This window comes from Pleurodeles waltl, chromosome 12 (assembly GCF_031143425.1).
Source record: "Pleurodeles waltl isolate 20211129_DDA chromosome 12, aPleWal1.hap1.20221129, whole genome shotgun sequence".
Classification (NCBI taxonomy): Eukaryota; Metazoa; Chordata; class Amphibia; order Caudata; family Salamandridae; genus Pleurodeles; species Pleurodeles waltl.
The window spans coordinates 71,812,400-71,835,102 of NC_090451.1; the positions used below are offsets into that span (position 1 = coordinate 71,812,400).

A 22,703-nucleotide genomic window follows, 5' to 3' on the forward strand; every position below is an offset into this window, starting at 1 on the left:
TCTGTGGAGGTGCGGGGGGTCGTCTCAGGTTACTCACGCAGTTGCAGTCACCTGGGAGTCCTCTCTGCGGTGTTAGTTCTCTGGAGCTCGAGCCGGGGGCGTTGGTGTGCAGAGTGTGAAGTCTCACGCTTCAGGCGGAAAGAGTGCGTTCTTCAGAAGTTGCAAAGTTGTTGCTGTTTTTAACAGTGCCGCTGTTTTCGGGAGTTTCTTGGTCCTTCGGTTCAGGGCAGTCCTCTGAGGCTTCAGAGGTCGCTGGTCCCTGTCGGATGCATCGCTGTGCAGGTTCTTTGAGTCTGGAGACAGGCCGGTAGGGCTGGGGCCAAGTCAGTTGGTGTCTCTGGCGTCTCCGCTGGGCTTTCAGGTCAGCAGTCCTGGTTGCAGGAATCTGATTTCCTGGGTTCTGGGTCACCCCTAAATACTAGATTTAGGCGTGTGTTTAGGTCAGGAGGGCAGTAACCAATGGCTACTGTCCTGGAGAGTGGCTACACCCTCTTTGTGCCTGCTCCCTGAGGGGAGGGGAGACATCCCTAATCCTATTGGGGGAATCCTCCAATCTCAAGATGGAGGATTTCTAAAGGCAGGGGTCACCTCAGCTCAGGGCACCTTAGGGGCTGTCCTGACTGGTGGGTGACTCCTCCTTGTTTTTCTCGTTATCTCCTCCAGCCTTGCTGCCAAAAGTGAGGGCAGTGGCCAGAGGGGCGGGCATCGCCACTACCTGGGATGCCCTGGGGTGCTGTAACAAAAGGCATGAGCCTTTGAGGCTCACCACCAGGTGTTACAGTTCCTGCAGGGGGAGGTGAGACGCACCTCCACCCACTGCAGGCTTTGTTTCTGTCCTCAGAGAGCAGAAAGGCTCTCATCCCAGGGGGGGGCAGAAACTCGTCTCAGTGGCAGGCTGGCACAGACCAGTCAGTCCTGCACTGGAGGATAGGGTAAAATACAGGGAGCATCTTCTAGGATGTCCTCTGTGTGCATTTTGTAATAAATCCAACACTGGCATCAGTGTGGGTTTATTATTCTGAGAAGTTTGATACCAAACTTCCCAGTATTCAGTGTAACCATTATGGAGCTGTGGAGTTTGTTTTTGACAAACTCCCAGATCATATACTTAATATGGCCACACTGTACTTACAATGTCTAAGAATGGACTTAGACACTGTAGGGGCATATTGCTCATGCAGATATGCCCTCACCTGTGGTATAGTGTACCCTGCCTTAGGCCTGCTAGAGGGGTGACTTACCTGTGCCACATGCAGTATTTTGTGGCATGGCATCCTGAGGGGATGCCATGTCAACTTAGCCTTTTTCTCCCCACCAACACACACGATCTGCAATGGCAGTGTGCATGTTACCCGAGGGGTCCCTTAGGGTGGCACAACACATGCTGCAGCCCTTAGGGACCTTCCCTGGTCACACAGCCCTTGGTACCACTGGTACGTTTTACAAGGGACCTATCTGTGTGCCAGGGGTGTGCCAATTGTGGAAACAATGGCACATTTTTAGTGAAAGAACACTGGTGCTGGGGCCTGATTAGCAGGGTCCCAGCACACTTCTCAATAAAGTCAGCATCAATATCAGGCAAAAAGGGGGGTGGGGGGGGGGAGGTAACTGGAACAGAGAGCCATTTTCCTACAATAGTACTACAACGGCCACAGGCTTCCGGGGAGGAGGGAGGGTGCATGTGAATCTACAGCACTACATGTCATGAACAGATGTCTACCGGGTAAGTAACATTTTCTGTTTGGTGGCATGTGTGGCTGTAAATCCACATGCTTTGCATATACTGTAAAGCAGTCCCCTCCCAAAATAAGTGGTGGCTAGCCTTTAGGAGTTGGAGTAGTTTGAAATAGTGTTCTAAGCACTGCCTGTACAACATTTGCTTGTTGGCGAGATAACACATCCACACAGTAGTGTTCAGTAAATGTGTGTGGTATAGACCATGTGGCTGCTTTATATATGTCTGCCATTGGTATAGTTCATAAGAATGCCACTGAAGCTTCTTTTTTCCTAGCGGAATGTGCTTTAGGAGTTACTGGTAACTGTCTTTTAGCTTTAAGATAAAAAAGTCTGAATACACTTTCTATCCATGTGGCTAATCTATGTTTTGAAATATGATTACCTTTGTGAGGCTTTTGAAATGCCACAAAGAGTTGCTTGGATTTTCTGAAATCTTTTGTTCTGTCTATATTATACACAACAGCTCTTTTAACATCAATGGTGTGAAGAGCTCTTTCAGAAACTGAATTTGGCTGTGGAAAGAAGACTGGCAATTCCACTGACTGGTCAATTTGAAAAGGTGAAACCACTTTTGGTAAGAATTTTGGATTTGTCGTAAGAACTATTTTGTTTTTGAGAATTTGAAAGAAGTTTCTTCTAAAGTGAATGCTTGAATTTCACTAACTCTTCTTAAAGAAGTGATTGCTACTAAGAAGCCAACCTTCCATGATAAAAACTGAAGAGGGCAAGAATGCATGGGTTCAAATGGTGGCCTCATAAGTCTTGTGAGGAAAATGCTAAGATTCCACACAGGGGCTGGTGGAGCTCTAGGTGGAATAACCCTTTTAAGACCTTCCATAAAAACCTTTATAACAGGAATCCTAAACAGGGAAGTATGTGGTCTGTTTTGGTGGTAAGCATCTATTGCTGTTAAATGGATCCTAATAGAGGAGTATGCGAGGTTTGCTTTTTGTAAGTGTAGCAATTCGCAAACAATATCCTGTACTGAAGCTTTAAGCGAGTCAATGTTTTTGGGCTGAAAATAGTAGACAAAGCGCTTCCATTTAGCCACATAACACTGTCTAGTTGTGGGCTTGCGTGCTTTCTTTAGAACATCCAGACATTCAAATGGAAGTTTTAAGTAGCCAAACTCTTCAGGAGCCAAATCACCAGGTTGAGTATGCTGGGATTTGGATGTCTGATTTGACCTCTGTTTTGAGTCAAAAGATCTGGTCTGTTTGGTAGTTTGTGATGTGGTACTACATAAAGATCCAACAGTGTTGTGTACCAATGTTGATGTGCCCACGTGGGAGCTATGAGTATCAAGGGGAGCGTGGTTTGCTTCATCTTTTTGATCAGAAATAGAATTAGTGGGAGAGGTGGAAATGCGTAAGCAAATATCCCTGACCAATTGATCCATAGAACATTGCCCCTGAATTGAGGGTGTGGTTACCTAGATGTGAAGTTATGGCATTTTGCGTTTTCTCTTGTGGCGAAAAGGTCTATGTCTGGGGTTCCCCACATTTGGAAGTATTGTTGAATCACCCGTGGGTGAATTTCCCATTTGTGTACTTGTTGCTGGGTTCTGCTTTAGAGGTCCGCTAATTGATTGTGCATCCCTGGAATATACTCTGCCAGTAATTGAATCTGATTGTGAATTGCCCATTTCCAAATTGTCTGTGCTAAAAGGGATGAGTGTGTCCCCACGTTTTTGCAGATAATACGCTGTGGTCATGTTTTCTGTCCTTATTAACACTATCATGTGTGTGATTTGTGTCTGAAAGGCTTTGAGCGCTAGGAACACTGCTAGTAATTCCAAGTGGTTTATATGATGTCTGCTGAATTGAGTCCCATTCCCCTTGTATAGTGAGGTTGTTGAGATGAGCTCCCAAATCTATCATTGATTCATCTTGTGATTGTGGTCTGAGATACAGGGTCCTGAAAGGGCCACTGCTTTGATAGGTTGGTGTAATTCCACCATTGGAGGGCAGTGAGCCTGGCAGTCCACAAACACTAGATCCTGAATTTGACCCTGTGCCTGAGACCATTGTTGAGAAAGACACCGCTTTAGTGGTCTCATGTGCAGTCTTGCATTGGGTACTATTGCTATGCATGAAGCCATCATTCCCAATAGTTTCATCATCAATTTTATTGTATAAGTGTGGTTGTATTGTAGTTGAGATATGAGATCGTGAAATGCTTGAAACCTGTAGGAAAATGTCCCTGTTGGCATGGTTATCCCCCAACTTTTTGCCTAGTGTTGATGCCAACGTTGATTGGAAGTGTGCTGGGACCCGGCTAACCAGGCCCCACCACCAGAGTTATTTCTCTAAAACTGTACCTTTGACTCCACAATTGGCACATCCCTGGCACCCAGTTAAATCCCTGGTAAAATGTACCCATGGTACCAAGGGCCCCGTGGCCAGGGAAGGTCTCCAAGGGCTGCAGCACGTATTATGCCCCCCGGGGGACCTTTCACTCAGCCCATGCACACTGCCGTGCAGCTTGTGTGTGCTGGAGGGGAGAAAAAGGCAAAGTCGAGGTAACACCCCTCTCAGGGTGCCATGCCCACAAACCACTACCTGCGGCATAGGTAAGTCACCCTTCTAGCAGGCCTTACAGCCCAAAGGCAGGGTGCACTATACCACAGGTGAGGGCATTGCTGCATGAGCAACATGCCTCCTACAGTGTCTAAGTCCATTCTTAGACATTGTAAGTGCAGTGTATCCATATTGAGTATATGGTCTGGGAGTTTGTCATTACGAACTTCACAGCACCATACTGGCTTCACTGAATACTGAGAAGTTTGCTATCAAACTTCTCAGCACAATAAACCAACCCTGATGCCAGTGTGGGATTTATTGAAAAATGCACACAGGGGGCAACTTAGAGATGCCCCCCATATGTTAGCCCAACTGCTAGTGTAGGACCGACCAGTCTGTACCAGCCTGCCACTTTCAGAAGAGTTTCTGACCACATGGGGTGAGTGCCTTTGTGCACTATGTGGTCAGAAACAAAGCCTATCCTGGGTGGAGGTGCTTCACACCTCCCCCTGCAGGAACTGTAGCACCTGGTGGTGAGCCTCAAAGGCTCAAGCCTCGGATTACACAGCCCCAGGGCACTCCAGCTAGTGGAGATGCCCCCAATACAACTGTAGTCACACAGCACTTAAACACATGAAAGAAAACACTCAGTTGTACAAAAATAAAGGAACTTTATTTTTGGAACAAATCACCACAAAATACTAGATAGGTAACCCACCCTTAGGAGGCAAGTAATACACTAAATCTACACACTAGCAATCAGAAATAGGCATAAAATAGGTTAGGTTAGGAACAGTGCAAACAGTAATAACCAATAGTGATCCTAGGGGGGGAACACAAACCATATACAAAACAAAATGGAATGAGAACAAGGTAACCCCACCTAGGTAGGTAAGATGTATAGAGGGGAGCTGGGAGTACTAGAAAACCACAGAGGTAAGTAACACAGCATCCCCGACGACCAGGAATGCAGGAGTAAAACACTGGATTTTCCCCGAAACCACCAAAAAGGAGGAAAAGAAGAAAAATAAGACATCCAGAGAAGACTGCAAGAAAACCAGTGCTGGGTTCCTGAAGAAAGAAGACCTGTGGAGAGAGGGGACCAAGTCCAAGAGGCATAGTGGAGTCCAGGAAGAGTAGGAGGTACTACCCACCCAGCTGTGGATGCAGGAGTTGGTCGACGGTTCTGAAGGACAGGTCAGCACTGCAATTCAGGAGCCAGAGAAGAGTTCCAGATGGATGCAGAAGGTGTCTCACGCTAGAAGGAATATTGCAGATAGGTTCGGGTTCAGGGTTTCTACCAACAAACCTTGGCAAAGGCAAACTCATGGTTAGTGAAAAAGAGGTGCTGCCGGGGACCAGCAAGGCCCAGGAGGACTCAACCCAGGAAGGGGAGTCACATGGGATCATTTGTGACGCGGAGAGTCCACAGGAGCAGAGGCAGCACCCACAGGAGTCCCACAGTTCAGGGGCACAGGAGTCGCAGAAGGAGCGCCTGCAGTACTACAAAAGAGGATACCACGCCGCAAAAGAGCCACGCAGGAGGCTGAACCTTGCAGGGTGGAGTGCAGGGGGCTGGAGTTACACGTCACCTGAAGATCCCTTGGAGGAGATGCAAACACGCCTTGGCAGCTGCAAGAGACGTGGTGCACGGGGGTACTGCCCTGCGTGGGAAGGCAAAGGCTTACTTCCACCAAAGTTGGACAGCTAGCAGAGAGGACCCAGAGGACTACTTACGACCACCACCTGTGATGCAGGATCCACACAGCTCAGCATGAGAGGGGATCCATGCAGCCGGTCATCGCTAGCTGTAGGTGCCTGCGGTTGCAGAGCAGTGACTCCTTCACTCCCAGGGGGATTCCTTCTTCTTGTGCAAGCTGAAGAGTTGCAGCCTTCTGAGGATGCATGACGAGTAAACTGTTGCAAAGCTGGCAGGAGCCCTGGAAACAATGTTGCTGAAGAGTCCTTTCTTCTTGGAAGCAACTTGTCAGGTCCTGGAGGTTACCGTCACAGTTCTGGAGGCCAGAAGTTGAAGTATAAGTTAGAGGAGTCCTGCTGGAATCTTGCCAGCCGAATCTGAGGAACCACTCATGAGAGAGACCCTAAATAGCCCTGAAAGGGGAATTGGTCACCTAGCCAGGTAAGCACCAATCAGGAGGGGGCTCCGATATCACCTGCCTGGCCACTCAGATGCTCCAAGAGTTCCCTGCCAACCTTGGATTCAAGATGGCAGAACCCAGGGACCCTCTGGAGGAGCTCTGGGCACCACCCCTGGGGTGGTGATGGACAGGCGAGTGGTCACTCCCCTTTCCATTGTCCAGTTTCACACCAGACCAGGGACTGGGGGGGTGTCCCTAAACTAGTGTGGACTGGTTGATGCACAGAGGGCACCAAATGTGCCCTTCAAAGCAAACCAGTGGCTTTGGGAGGCTAGCCCTCCCAAGCTAGGTCAGACCTATTTCCAAAGGGAAAGGGTGTTACCCCGCTCTCCCAAAGGAAGTTCTTTGTTCTGCCCTCCTGGGCTTAATCAGATCAAGCAGCAGGAGGGCAGAAACCTGCCTGAAGGGTGGCAGCAGCTGAGCTACCCAAAAACCTGTAAGACTGGTGGTAGCAATGCTTGGGATCCTCTAAAGAGCCCCCAGAGTGCATGGAATTATTCTTCCAATACTTGCAACAGAATTGGGGTATGATTCCGACATGTTTGATACCAAACATGCCCAGGTTTGCAGTTACCATTTTAGGCTGGACATAGGTAGTGACCTATGTCCAGAACACACATAAAATGGTGCCCCTGCACTCACAAAGTCCGGTAAAATGGGGCTTAGTTCCTGGGGGGACCTCTGCTAGTGCAGCGGTGCCCTCACACACAGGTACCTGTAACCTGCTCTCTGGGCTGAGAGGGCCTACCAGAGGGGTGACTTAGTGACCTGTAGTTAAAAAGGGTGCATGCACCTGTTTCACACAGGCTGCAATGTCAGGCCTGCAGAACCCTTTGCATGGGGTCCCTATGGATGGCAGAGTAACTGCTGCAACCCATAGAGATCCCCTGGGACCCCAATGCCCTGGGTACTGAGGTATCATACTAGGGACTTACAAGGGGGGACCAATATGCCAATTGTGGGAAGAAAACAGTACAATTGAGTGGAGAAAGCAAAACTACTGTGGTTCTGGTTAGCAGGAACTCAGCAGACACAGTCAAACACAGTCAAACATACCACAGGTGAGGGCATAGCTGCATGAGCAATATGCCCCTACAGTGTCTAAGTCTATTCTTATACATTGTAAGTACAGTGAGGCCATATTAAGTATATGGTCTGGGAGTTTGTCAAAACGAACTCCACAGTTCCATAATGGCTACACTGAATACTGGAAAATTTGGTATCAAACTTCTCAGAATAAACTCACACTGATGCCAGTGCTGGATTTATTTAAAAATGCACACAGAGGGCATCTTAGACGATGCCCCCTGTATTTTACCCAATCCTTCAGTGCAGGATAGAATGGTCTGTGCCAGCCTGCCATCGAGACAAGTGGTGACCCCCCTGCGGTGAGAGCCTTTGTACTCTCTGAGGCCAGAAACAAAGCCTGCACTTGGTGGAGGTGCTTAACATCTCCCCCCCTGCAGGAACTGTAACACCTAGCAGTGAGCCTCAAAGGCTCAGGCTTCGTGTTACAATACCCCAGGGCACTTCAGCTGTTGAGAAAAACAAGGAGGAGTCACCTATCAGTCAGGACAGCCCCTAAGGTGCCCTGAGCTGAGGTGACCCTTGACTTTAGGAATCCTCCATCTTGGTTTTGGAGGATTCCCTCAATAGGAATAGGGATAGGGATGTGCCCCCTACCCTCAGGGAGGAGGCACAAAGAGGGTGTAGCCACCCTCCAGGACAGTAGCCATTGGCTCCTGCCCCCAGACCTAAACACACCTCTAAATTTAGTTTTTAGGGGCAACCTACAACAAGAAGGACTGCTGACTTGAAAGCCCCACAGATACGACGGAGACGACAACTGACTTGGCCCCAGCCCTACCGGCCTGTCTCCAGACTCAAAGAACCTGCACAGCAACTCATCCAGCGGGACCAGCGACCTCTGAGGATTCAGAGGACTACCCTGCACCCAAAGGACCAAGAACCTCCCGAGAACAGCAGCACTGTTCAGAAACCGCAACAAACTTACAGCTTTGAATCAACTTGGAGAGAAGCATGAGTCTTCACACACTGCACCCCGGTCTCGAGTCCAGGACAACCAACACCGTAGAGAGGACTCCCAGGTGACTCCAAAGACGTGAACCACCAACCAGTGCAAGAGTGACCAGCAGACGGCCCTCATCCTAGCCCAGTCAGTGGCTGGCCCGAGAAGCCCCCGTGCCCTGCCTGCATCGCCAGAGTGACCCCCGGGACCCTCCATTGCTTTCTATAGCAAACCTGACACCTACTTAGCACCCGGCTACCCCTGTGCCGCTGAGGGTGTGTTTTGTGTGCCTGTGTGTCTCTCCCAGTGCTCTACAACCCCCCCCCCTCTACCCCCCAGTCTGCTCCCCGACGACGCAGGTACTTACCTGCTAGCAGACTGGAACCGGAGCATCCCTGTTTTTCATAGGCGCCTATGTGTTTTGGGCCCTCCTTTGACCTCTGCACCGGACTGGCCCTGTGTGGCTGGTGCTGTGGCTTTAGGGTTGCCTTGAACCCGCAACGGTGGGCTGCCTATGCACAGGAGACTGACTGTGTAAGTGCTTTACTTAGCTGCAAAAACTAACCAAACTTACCTCCCCCAGGAAATGTAGATTTTTGCAGTGTCCACTTTTAAAATAGCTTATTGACATTTTAACCACACCTGTGTGTACTACTGTTTTAATTCAAAGTTCTAAACTTACCTGTGTAAAGTACCTTGACTTTTATGTACTTACCTCAAATCTTGTGGTTCTAAAATAAATTAAGAAAATATATTTTTCTATATAAAACCTATTGGCCTGGAGTTAAGTCTTTGAGTGTGTGTTCTTCTCTTATTGCCTGTGTGTGTACAACAAATGCTTAACACTAGCCTCTGATAAGCCTACTGCTCGAATACACTACCACAAAATAGAGCATTAGTATTAACTAATTTTGCCACTACCAACTTCTAAGGGGAACCTCTTGGACTCTGTGCACACTATCTCTCACTTTGAGGTAGTATATACAGAGCCAACTTCATACAAACCACAGATTGCAGGTAAGTACATTAAATGCAAGGTACTTTGCATAGGTATAGTCAGAACTTTGAATCAAAACAGCAATGTACAAATTTTTTCATAAAGTGGCAATAAGCTATTTTAAAGGTGGACCCAGTGCAATTTTCAACAGTTCCTGGGTGAGGTAAGTACTGTTTTGTTAATACTTTAAGTAAAGCACTTACAAGTTCAGTCTCTGGGAGATAGGTAGACCACTGTTGGGGGTTCAAGTCAACCCCAAACACCCACCACCAGCAACACAGGGCCGGTCGGTTGCAGAGGTCAAAGGAGAGCAAAGTTAACGTGGGCTCCTATGGAGACAGGGGGTACTCTGAACCTGGTCAGCCAGCAGGTAAGTACCCACGACTCGGAGAGCAGATCAGGGAGGATTAGAAGAGCACTGGAGGGGCCACAAGTAGGCACCAAACACACACCCTCATCGGCACAGGGGCGGGCAGGTGCAGGGTGCAAACAGGACGTCAGGTTTCCAATGCAGGTCTTTGGAGGGGACCCCAGCGGTCACTCAGAGACTGCAGGCGAGGTCCGCGTGGTGTCTCGAGCACACCACTGGTTGGACAGGGAAGAGGGCCGCCTGCTGGCGGATGCTGCACCGGGGGTCAGGTTCTCAAAGGCCTGTGGGCTGCAGGTGCAGTGGGTCCTTAAGGCATCGGATATCTTCGTCCGGAGCTCGCAGTCAGGGGGGTCCTCTGGAATCCCTCTGCAGGCGTAGTGGTGGAGGTTTGGAGGGATCAACCCAGGGTGGGCTTTTGCTCTCAATCACCTAGGACCCCTTTCTTGCTGGTGCACCACCTGGTCATTGGCTGTGGGCGTCTGATGTACAGGGGTCGGGACTCACTCATCTGGAGTGAGGTGGGAGTTCTTAGCTGTAGGTTTTCTTTGGGACAGGTCCTTTTGGTGCAGGGCAGTCCTCTTAAGTTGGTAGAGGTCGCTGTGCCCGCTGGACACGTCACTGGTCTTCTTGCACGTTCTCTGAAGCAGGAGACAGGCCGGTGGTCCCTGTCCTCCAAATCAAGATGGAAGTGATAGCTACCAAGAAGGCTATCTTCCAGGAAAGGAACTGCAAAGAACAAGAATGCATAGGCTCAAAAGGTGGACCCAGTAGCCTAGTGAGGACAACATTTAGGTTCAGTGTTGGGACTGGGGCAGTCCTGGGTGGGATGACTCTTTCGAGATTCTCCATGAAGGCTTTAATGACAGCAATCCTGAATAAAGAGGTATGCTGTTTGTTCTGAGGGTAAGCAGCTATAGTTGTCAACATCGAAAGTGCTGAGGTACTTGGCTGAAGCCAGAGTATCAATCAGCTCATCTGCCATTGGTATTGGATGGGTGTCAGTCTTTGTGGCAGCACTGAGGCCTCAGTAGTCTACACAAAACCTAATTTCTCTCTTTCCACCCTGGGAATGAGGTTTTGGCACTAGGACTACTGGGCTTGCCCAGGGGCTATCTCAGGGCTCAATTACCACCAAATCCAGAATCTTTTGGACTTCTGCCCTGATGCAATACCTTACATGGCCAGGCTGCATGTAGATTTCACTCTTTACAGGCAGACGATCACCTATAGCCACATCATCAGCATACCAGGTGGTCTGACTAGGGGTCAGGGAGAAGAGTTCAGAATACTGACTGAACGTGTCTGCAGTCAAATCGTTGTTGTACAGAGGCAATCTGCAACAACTACCCCATCCACTGAACCATCAGCAGGGTTGTGGGGGGAGAGAAGGTCAGGGAGAGGGTCACTCTGGTTCCTGCCCTTCTTCAGTCGCCATGAGCAAACTCATTTCAGCCCTGCCATAATAAGGCTTAAGGCTGTTCACATGAAGCTCCCTGTGGGGGCTTCTTTGAGAGCCCAAGTCAACCAAATAGGTGACCTGACCTTTCTGCTCTACCATTGTGTGCTGGCCAGTCCACTTGTCATGGTTTGTGAGAAGGTTTTCTCATCTTGCACACGCTCTTTGGCAAAAGCAACTTCAATGTCAGTGATGGCTGCAAAATGATATTGTTTAAGAAAGCAATGCTAATGAGCACAGTGGCCAAGGCAGTGCTGTAGGTCTGGCATGAAATGAATGTTGAAGTGGACCCCTCCTAAAAGTAAGTTAGCTATATCAGTGCTCACTCCATCAGTGTGCCTTCCATAAGTGTTACTGCATCTAATAATTGTGCTATGAGCCTGTAGTAACTAGCTTAACCACAGACACAACAGAAATAGGAAACAATTTAAACTAAGGTCCACTACTAGTCCACTGAAAAGGCATTCCACCTTGAGTCTTAGTAGCTAGTGCTTGCAGTGGTATGGCATTTTCTTTTCTCTCAGTAAAAATGGCTCCCTGATATGATTTGTCTTATGAGCAAAAAACACTGTCACCGCCCTGGATACAATGCCCACTAAGAATATTCTCCTACTGATCTGCAGAGTTAATCGACCCAGTGGGTTCTGACAGCTGGGTTCTCTACTGTCAGACTGATGTTTCATCAGGCCCAGCTTGAGGCCCACTTAACTTCTTCTGAAAGATTTGCAGACCTTTTCCCTCTGTATACTCTACTTTTTGACAATAAAACACAGAAGCATAGCTTCTTGCTCTGATCAGCACTTCTAATTTGTGATTCTGGTTGGTCATGTCCGACTGCCTCAGTGAACCACACCCAGCTCTCCTCTGTAGTCCAAAGGCCCCAAAGAAGTTCTTTAAGGTATGCCCAAACCATCAATGTAGATGTAGCTGACAAAGACGTGGGCTCTAAAAAAATAAATAAAAAAAGCTTACTACAGTGCTCTGTTGGTGGCTCCCCAGGCCAGAGCCTATTTTAAATGGGGTGTAACATTAACAAACCACAAACCTGGTTGCCCCAAATGCCTGGGATCTAAATATCATTGTTGGTCTAGGTCTTCCTGCAACAGTCTCATCTACTGGAAGCAAAGTGGAATTAGAGGAACACAAACGTTATCCCGGGAAGAGATCTATAGCTACACAGTGACAGCTAAAAAACATCTGCAGATTGCGGTTCGCCACTGTAAAGGCTTTCATCAAGGAATTATCTAGGTCAGCTCACTGAATGTATGGATGGGTTGATAGAAGGAGACATGACAAGATCCTAGCACAAGCTTCAAACTACAATGGCGACTGGCCACCTTGTTACACATTTTTCTCATGCTCTTAATAGATGGAGATATTCAAGTAGGTGTCCTGCAGTTCCAACAGTAACAATTCTCTGTTATGGAGCAATTTGAGGATCTCCCATATTTTTATGATGTGAAACAACTTTGTGTATGTTCAGCTGTTGTAGACAGAGGAGTATAGGTCATCCTCTTGTTTTCTTCATGAAGAAAAATCTGGAAGACAATCCTTTATTTTGCTGGGATTTGGGGACAGGTTCCACAGAGCTCAAACATGAGCCAAGAGAAGATTTTGAGACATGGTAGCTTGAGATGTGGATGGGTTTCCATCCATGGTCTTTCCTTCAAGAAAGACATGGAGTCACAAACTTCAGAGTAACCATGCTGAATTAAGCCCAAGTCCATGTGGCATGATGTAAATGAGTGCCATGGCTGAAAGTAGGCTGGAATTCTGACTGCCTGGTGGCTCTAGCCAATCAGGGCAAGGGTGGCCATTGCAGTGACTGACTCGTCCTGGAACTGGGACTGCAAACTAATCTTTGTCAAGAAGACTGTCAGGAATGAGAACACCTTCTGCCTGAGATGTGAAGTAATCTTAGAAAGAGAAGGTTTGATAATACTGCTTCTCTTGCTGCACCTTTGTGGGACACAAAGAGGTTGTGGGTGATGAATCTATAGGATTCTAAATGGCCTCATCTTTCGGCTCGAGAGAGTCATTAAACTGGCAGCTAAAGAGGGCTTTCAGCATCAAAAAGCATCCAGTACCCTGAACTGAACTTCATGTCACAATTTTAGGATAGTTCTTGTCTAGATTTTGTGCTCTTCTGGACATTTATCCAAAACCAGGCAACATTGTTCCAAAAGTGCAGCTCATATCATCTACATTCGCTGAAACCAAGAGGTTTGCGTGTTTGCCCACTGAATCCCATTTTCTATCCTCATCTGGAGGAACAGGTGGCTGTGGGATTCCTGTATCTGGTTTGAGCTTCAGTGGATACCACAAAGTCTGCTTTAACTTTATTTAATAGAAAAGCTGGTCCAGAGTACATAGACAGGTATTTTATTTAAATCCTTTACAAGTTCAGATGCAGTGGCTAGGTTTTGCACCATAAGTAAACCTTCTTTCTAGAAGAAATATAAAACTAGCATCGCTTTTACAACTCTGTCTTTCAAAGAAAAACAAAAAGGACAACTTCTCTACAGCAGTGTTAGGAATGCTAAATCACTGAGAAGCTTCTTCTATTAATGTGCAAAACTTGCCTATGTCAGGTGACAATGGTTCAGTACTTGCATCATCCAATCAATGAAATGATTTCATTTGGGATCTTTAAGGAACACGCTCCCTGGTTGTCAGTATTATCTGATGCATCCTAACTACAATAATCAATAGGCTCATTGTAAGTCAGCACCAAGTTTATCTTCACAGATTTTATCATTACTTACTGGACCCCTGCATCACTGTTATGCCTATCATTAGCAATCCTTTTCTGTGGATAAATTAGATTGCCCTGCAAGATGACAGGCAGATAGAGGAATCTATACTGGCTGGATGGTTTATTGCTATGTTAATCACACTGCAAGCCGAATTAGAGGTTGGGGAATGCTCAGAGGTTCTGACTGCACCAGTCAAGGGATAGCTGGAAGCATTCAAGAATATATACCCTGCACAATGGTCTATAGCAGTGTCACACAGACGTCACTGGCAAGTGGAACAAATTCCAACCTTGTCAAAAAGGATGGAACTATCACAAAGATAGCTGTATCAGAATCTTAGAGCAAACATTCAACAGACTTTGGCAGTTAAGCATGGACTGGCCCTTTGCATTTAAATACTGCCAAACAATCAAAAACTCACAAACTACAGCTTTATCCAGTGGAGAAGTCTTTAAGCTCACGTTCTTGAGATCTCTGTTACCTTTACCAGCCCTGCAGAACTCTACGGCAGGTAGTATTTGCTCATAGTACTATCTCCTTTTTAAAAACATATGAAGTGTTACTCATATACAGCCGTAACATAACATGCCCGAGCCTTCTACTTCTTGCTAGCACACCATTGTAAATATAACAAGGGGAACAATGAGACACCTGTTCAATGACATTCTGGATCTGTTCCGAGACATTTTTGATTCTTTTTTTTCATCTTCAGAGTTATCAGCGACTGAAGTGTTTTCATCATCCTCCTTATCTTCACGTTTTATATCTGTCCCCCCAGAGGAAACGCTTGATCTCCCAAGACCAGTCAAGCCTGAAAAACAATAGTAGATATTTAATTTTAAATAGTTGTACGCCAAATTGGGAGAGAAAGACAATAAGATATGTTTTTTTTTATGCGGGGGGGGGGCTGGAGGAATGTAGCAGAGGTGTATTGAGTGAGATTAGAAAAAACTTACCACTGTATGTGTCTTGCCTGAGCTCAGAGAGGGAGTTGCCCTGGGATGGTAATGAGGCATGGTTGTGTAAATTGTTGGGCAATCCATCTTCAGAGTGGGATCCTACCTGTAGCAGAATAGCAACGGTATCCATAAAAGCAGAGAAAACAGAATTGAAATTTAGAAGCACTTATCTGTGTACAGAAAAGGTAAAACCCTGTGCCAAATGACTACAGAGAAATATCTATAAAGACTTTTTCACAGAAACATCGTGAAAAAAACATGGAAGTGGTACAGTCACAAAACTGCATCTAACATTTACAGTGGTCAGTGTCAACAGCAGTGTCAGTGTAAACAGTTGTACGAGGCTGCTATATGATAAATTGTAAAGGAATCTTATGTTTTTCTTTACATTTCTGTAAATAAGGTGTAATAACATGACTCACCAAATTTGCATGCCTGCTTGCTAGTGACAATACAGCAGCAGGAAAGCCCTGGGCCAACCCACTTACAACTCCTGCTGCCGCTCCTAGTAAGCTTTGCATATCAGATGGCATTGAAGTCTGTCCCACTGCATGATTTCTTAACACATGAATGGCTTCATCCAGTCGGTCCTCCATTTTGTTTTGCTAAAAAATTAGAAGAAATAAACATCCAGTGAACGTATTTTAAGGTTTCCTTTGATGCAATGAAGATTCCAAACAATTCAAAGAACAGGCACTAATGGGCTGTTACAATATGTTGTTAGATCTCCAAATAGGATACTTATACATTTTCGTAAATGATCTGCAATTGGTTTATTCTGACCACCAGTGTCTATGCCCCAATTCCATTCCCTGCTATTACTTAATAAACAAACAGCAGATAGCATAAGTGTAGGAAAGAGCCTCTTGACATGGTCACCCCAACTCCAGCAAACACACTTTCTGTCTGGTTTCGGGTGTAATTTTGACTGAAAGTGCACTGGGTTCCTGCTAACCAGGACCCCAGTGCCAGATCTCTTTACCCCAAAACTGCACAGTCCTCTTTCCCGTTTGGCAAAACCTTTAGCACCCACTGTAAGTCATTTCTAAATGGTACCCTTGTGCCTGGGGCACTAAGGAGGGTACATAAGGGATGCAGCACAAATTGTGCCACCCTAAGGGGCCCCTCACCAAGCTCATGACAAGCTGCCAATGCAGGCTGCATGTCTTGGTGCAGACAAAAGTGGAAACATGACATGGAACACAGTCTGCGTGCCTTATCCCCGAAACACTGCATGCTATATATGTAAAGTCACCCCTCTAGCAGGCTTTACAGCCCTAAAGCAGGATGCATTATATTACACGAGAGAGCATATCTGCAGGCGCAGTTATGCCCCTGCTATGTCTCTGTTGATTCTCAGACAAAGTAAGTGACAGGGGAAGCCATTTTAAATGCATGATGGCTTCTCAGAATATAGGGATGTTTGGTATAAAACATCTCAGATTAATAAAACCTCACTAATGCCAGTGAGGGATTTATTAATAACTAAACGCAGAGGGCACCTGAGAGGTGCCCCCTGAAAACCTACCAGCTACTAGTGGGATGACTGACTGGTCCTGACCAGTTCAGCTACCATAGATGCGTTTCTGGCCCCCCGAGGTGGGAGCCAGCGCTCTCGAGGGCCAGAAACAAAAGCCTGCACTGGGCTGGGAGTGTTAGCACCTCACCTAGGCAGGATGGACATTCCAGAGCAGGAAGCTTTTAAGGCCTAGCTGCCTTTGTAATGCAACCTAGGCCTCTCCAGACGGGTGAAGGTGACTGAAATAGTATATACAGAGCCAACTTCCTACAAAGTGAGAAATAGTGTGCACAGAGTCCAAGGGTTCCCCTTAGAGGTAAGATAGAGGGAAAATTAGATAATTCTAATGCTCTATTTTGTGGTATTGTGGTCGAGCAGTAGGCTTATCAGAGGGCAGTGTTAAGCATTTGTTGTACACACACAGGCAATAAATGAGGAACACACACTCAAAGACTTACTCCAGGAGAATAGGTTTTTATATTGAAAAATATATTTTCTTAGTTTATTTTAAGAAACACAGGTTCAAGATTTACATTAACACTATTAACACTATTATTCACTTAGATACTTTAGTAACTTTGAATAAAAGCAATATCATATACAGTCTTTGTAAAAATGGCAGTAAGCTATTTTCAAAGTGGACACAAAAATCAACAGTTCCTGTGGAGAGGTAAATAAAGGTTAGATTAGGAGGTAAGTAAAACACTTACAAGTCTCAGTTCTAGGGCATAGGCAGCCCACCGTTGGGGGTTCAAGGCAAACCCAAAGTTACCACACCAGCAGCTCAGGACCGGTCAGGTGCAGAGGTCAAAGAGGTGCCCAAAACACATAGGCGCTTATGGAGAACAGGGGTGGTCCGGTTCCAGTCTGCCAGCAGGTAAGTACCTGCGTCCTCGGGGGGCAGACCAAGGGGGTTTTGTAGAGCACTGGGGGGACACGAAACACATCCTCAGCGGCACAGGGGTGGCCTGATGCAGTGTGCAAAGCAGGCGTCGGGTTTTAGGTAGGGAACAAAGGAGGGACCCGGGGGGCACTCTAGCGCTGCAGGCAGTCACAGCGGGGGGCTTCTCGGGACAGCCACCACCTGGGCAAGGCAGAGGGTGGCCTGGGGGTCACTCCTGCGCTGAGGTTCGGTTCCTTCAGGTCCTGGGAGCTGTGGGTGCAGTGTTGGTTCCAGGCGTCGGGTCCCTTGTTACAGGCAGCCGCGGTCAGGGGAAGCCTCTGGATTCTCTCAGCAGGCGTTGCTGTGGAGGCTCAGGGGGGTCGTCTCTGGTTACTCACGGGCTTGCAGTCACCGGGGAGTCCTCTCTGGATCTCGAGCGGGGGATGTCGGGTGTAGAGTGTGAAGTCTCACGCTTCCGGCAGGAAACGTGCAGTCTTCGAAAGTTGCTTCTTTGCTGCAAAGTAGTTGGTTTTAAACAGGGCCGCTGTTCACAGAAGTTTCTTGGTCCTTTAGTCCATGGTAGTCCTCTGAGGCTTCAGAGGTCGCTGGTCCCTGTCGGATGTGTCGCTGGAGCAGGTTTTCGAAGTTGGAGACAGGCCGGGAGCCAAAGCAGTTTTCTTCCTTCTCTGAAGGCTTGTAGGTCAGCAGTCCTTCTGGTTTCTTCAGGTTGCAGGAATCTAGTTTCCTAGGTTCTGGGTAGCCCCTAAATACTGAATTTAGGGGTGTGTTTAGGTCTGGGAGGGCAGTAGCCAATGGCTACTGTCCTTGAGGGTGGCTACACCCTCTTTGTGCCTCCTCCCTGTGGGGAGGGAGGCTCATCCCTAATCCTATTGGGGGAATCCTCCAAAACTAAGATGGAGAATTTATAAAGGCAGGGGTCACCTCAGCTCAGGACACCTTAGGGGCTGTCCTGACTGGTGGGTGACTCCTCATTTTTCTCATCATCTCCTCCAGCCTTGCTGCCAAAAGTGGGGGCAGTGGCCGGAGGGGCGGGCATCTCCACTAGCTGGGATGCCCTGGGGCGCTGGAACAAAAGGGGTGAGCCTTTGAGGCTCACCGCCAGGTGTTACAGTTCCTGCAGGGAGAGGTGAGTAGCACCTCCACCCAGTACAGGCTTTGTTCCTGGCCACAGAGTGACAAAGGCACTCTTCCCATGTTGCCAGCAACATGTCTGGTATGTGGCAGGCTGGCAGAAACTGGTCAGCCTACACTAGAAGTCTGGTTGGTATTCAGGGGGCATCTCTAAGATGCCCTCTGAGTGTATGTTACAATAAATTGCACACTGGCATCAGTGTGCATATATTGTGCTGAGAAGTTTGATACCAAACTTCCCAGATTTCAGTGTAGCCATTATGGAACTGTGGAGTTCGTGTTCGACAAACTCCCAGACCATATATGCTTATGGCTACCCTGCACTTACAATGTCTAAGGTTTTGCTTAGACAAACTGTAGGGGCATAGTGCTCATGCACATATGCCCTCGCCTTGTGGTTTAGTGTACCCTGCCTTAAGGCTGTGAGGCATGCTAGAGGGGTGACTTACCTATGCCACAGGCAGTGTGAGGTTGGCATGGCACTCTGAGGGGAGTGCCATGTCGTCTTAGCCATTTTCTCCCCACCAGCACACACAAGCTGTGAGGCAGTGTGCATGTGCTGAGTGACGGGTCCCCATGGTGGCATAAGACATGCTGCAGCCCTTCCCTGGCATCAGGGCCCTTGGTACCAGTTACAAGGGACTTACCTGAGTACCAGGGTTGTGCCAATTGTGGAGACTAAGGTACAGTTTAGGGAAAGAACACTGGTGCTGTGGCCTGGTTAGAAGGGTCCCAGCACACTTTCAAATCATAACTTAGCATTAGCAAAGGCAAAAAGTTAGGGGGTTACCATGCCAAGGAGGCATTTCCTTACAATGACAGACGTGTCATAAGTCCTGACCCCACTTTTGGCTGCAGCACGGTTGGGAAAATTAGTCCGATTAGGAGGTGTGCCCACTTCTTTCCAGTCCCACCCATAAGGTGGACGAGCTGAAGTGGACACTACTTTTTAAATTTCTCCATCTCGTTTGGAAGGGATTACGCCGCTAGGGTTAGAGTTTTGCTCTCTTCCCAGTGGAAATGGTCACAGGAAGGGTGTAGTCACCCTAAAGGTGGTCAGACCATTGGCTACCACCTGGCACTCCAGGTAACGCCCCTAAATTGATTATTTAGGTGGCACCCCTGAACCATAGAACTCAGATCCTGACGTAAGAAGCAAATGACACAGAGTCGCCGCACCTGCAGAAGAGGAAAAAAAAAAAAAAAAAAAAAAAAAGCAGCTGAGTTGGTACTAGCCCCACTTGGCTGACTACTGACCTCAACAGACTCTGCTGAAAAAGAAGACTTGTCCTGCAGCTGGGCCTCCAAGAAACCCAGGATGGACTGTCTGCCTTCCGTAAAGACTTAAGACTCCTGTGAACAGCGGATCTGCTCTGCAACAAAGCCTCAAGAAAGGACTCTGCAGCTTCCAAAACCAGTAAAGACCTGACACCCGAAGAGGCCTCTGCACCAAACGTCCATGACTGGAAGAGAAGCCAACCCACGGTGTCCGCAAAGTTCACCAGCTGTCCACAGTCCAAGCCCATTCTGGTTTCATCCCTCTTGGACTCCTAAGTTGCCTGCTGCCCCTGCACGCAGGCCCTCTCTCCGGCGGCCTTGCGGTGAGAGAAAACCCGACACCTACAGCAACCACTGCACCCATCACCCCATACCACATCTGAGGTGGGTAACTGGTGACGACGTCCCCCGGCTCCCCTGAGCAGGAGCCCACCCTGGTCCTCCCCCCCCCCCCCTCCCCTTGCTGGACTCCCCATCAACACCTGCAGCCTCAACACCCAGGACCTCCCCGAACAGCAAGTACTCCCAGATGAACCCTGCCACCCAAGGACACCCCTGCATCTGTCACCCCTGGAGAAAAGGACCAAAGGTGCACCTACGTTCCAGAGCACTTCAAGTCTCCAACTTAACTGAGTGTTGTCCCCGACTGGTTTCCCAGCCATAGCCTGCAGCCTGTTTGTCCCGAGGTCCAACTCCCATTGAAAATCATTTGGCACCCAACGCTTTACTGCATCCCTGCACCCGGCCGCCCCAGTGATGCCTGGAGTTACCTGCTGCTGTGGTTCTGATCAGTGCCCAGTACTTACCTTAACTCGCTGAGATTAGCCTCGTAAGTCGCTAACCCTGTATTTGCTGAACATTGTTTTCCTCCATAGGTTAACATTGAAGAACGCTGAGAATTGCACTGTGTTGATTTTTTTAATCTGAAAAGTATTTCTGCTTGAAAAAGTACTTACCTGATTACGAAGTTCTTGGGTTTCAAACATATATAAAAAAGTGTTATTTTTCTAATCTAGTCACGGATTTATTCTTTGAGTGTGTGGCTCATTTATTGCCTCAGAGTACAATAAATGCTTAGCACTATCCTTTGATAAGCCTAACTGCTCGCCCACATTACCACAAAATAGAGCATTAGGCCCATCTGCTTTTGCGTCTGCAAGCTAACTGGGGATCCACTGGACTCCCTGCACGGTGTACTTTTTTAGTGCACTATATAGAGAGCCAGCTTCCTACAATAATGTATAGTTTAAGGGTCTTATCGCTTTTTCTCACCGTAAAGAAATCCATATTTTTTCCACTGAGTTTCCAGGAGACACTTTTTGGACTCGAGAAAGGTGCATTTTAATTTTTGGGCAGTTTGTGTCTGCCAAACAGGCCCTAAATTCGTGCCCCTTTTCCACAAAATATACATTGCAACTAAATGGCCATAATCTGACATTGTCACTGAGCTGTAAGATGTGCATAGGTGGCTTATGCTGCCAAAATATAAAATTAGCCTCCAGCAGACTTCAATTTGGAGAAATCCAATAGGAACTGAGAAGCAGCCATGTGTCACTACAGTCCATGCACAGGTGTTACAAAGCTGCTTTTGCACTTTACATAACAGATCATTTTGTATGTCAATTGTCAGTGTACATTTACAAGTTATGCACTGCTACTCTGTGGAAAAACTAAAAGATAAAATATTTGTTCTACTTGCAAAAAGTGTGCTAAACTTGCAACTCTAAAACAGTAACTGGAGTTTGTAAAAGCAGCTGTAGCATACTAAAATAAGCATTCAGCTTAAAAGCTATTTTCTCCACCTATAGTTGGGAAATGTCTATAAATATTAAGTAATAAAGGCAAATTTAACCCAGTAGTCACACCAGGTGTAGGACGCTGGCCTGGAGTGTGGTGAGCACCTATGGTGTTATCACCTTATAAGAGATCCAGGTATCCCCTATTAGTGAGGTGTAGTCAGTGTCTAGCAAGCCAAGCTCTCTAGAGGTAGCTGTGGATTAGCAGCCAAGACTTATCTAGGAGATGTGCAAAGCTTATGCAATACCACTGTAGTCGCACAGCACTTACACACATGAAAGAACCACACAGTGTTACAAAAATAAAGGTACTTCATTATGGTAACACAAATACCAAAATACTATATAGGCAATACCCCAAATGGAGGTAAGTAAACACACTATTATGTACACATTAGGAGTCCGGGATTTGCATAAAAGGTTATAGAAAACAGTGAAAACAATAGTAAGTACTGAAGGCCCTAGGGGGGACCAAACCATATACTAAGAAAGTTCAATGCGAAATTCAGGCCCCCACCCAAGGAAGTGGAATCAGTAGAGGGGAGCTGGAGAACTAGGAACCCCAAAAGGTAAGTACCAGAGTGGCCCCCAGCGACCAGGAAAAAAAAAGAGGTAACTAGTTCTCCCCAAACTTACCAAAAGGACTTCAGAAAAGGATTATGCAAGACCAGACAAGACTGCAAGAAACCAAAGGTGTATCCTGGTAGAGGAAGACCTGGAATGGAGGGGACCAAGTCCAGTTCACGTTGGAGCGTCCGGTGGTGGCAGGACCCACTACCCACCCATCTGTGGATGCAGGACCAGGTTGACAGTGGACAAAGACAGTCAGAAGTGCAGCACTGGAGCAGCTGAAGAGTTCCTGAAGTGATGCAGTCTACGTCCCAAGCCAGAAGAAGGTTTGCAGCCAGTCAGTGGTGTGGAAAAACCACCAACAAGCTTTGGCAAAGGCACATGTCGTTGGAGAAGAAACGCAGAGCTGCAGGGGTACCAGCAAGAACCAGGAGGACTCAACCTACAGAGGGGAGTACTGGGTGATCCTCAGCAGAGAGGAGGGTCACAGGAAGAGGAGGCAGCCCCCACAGGTGACCCA

At 47.5% G+C, this 22,703-nt stretch overlaps 1 protein-coding gene across 8 annotated transcripts in view; it reads right to left on the reverse strand.

Annotated features, from left to right (window-relative positions):
• Window positions 1-22,703, reverse strand: part of TCF3 (transcription factor 3) — an 861,587-nt gene that overhangs the window by 67,219 nt on the left and 771,665 nt on the right. For all 8 annotated transcript variants that reach the window (XM_069216217.1, XM_069216218.1, XM_069216223.1 and 5 more), the window contains 3 exons: window positions 15,408-15,590; window positions 14,983-15,088; window positions 14,678-14,837 (listed from right to left, as the gene is read on the reverse strand). In XM_069216217.1, the coding sequence (XP_069072318.1) occupies window positions 14,678-14,837; window positions 14,983-15,088; window positions 15,408-15,590 (449 nt within the window). The remainder of the gene's footprint in view (window positions 1-14,677; window positions 14,838-14,982; window positions 15,089-15,407; window positions 15,591-22,703) is intronic.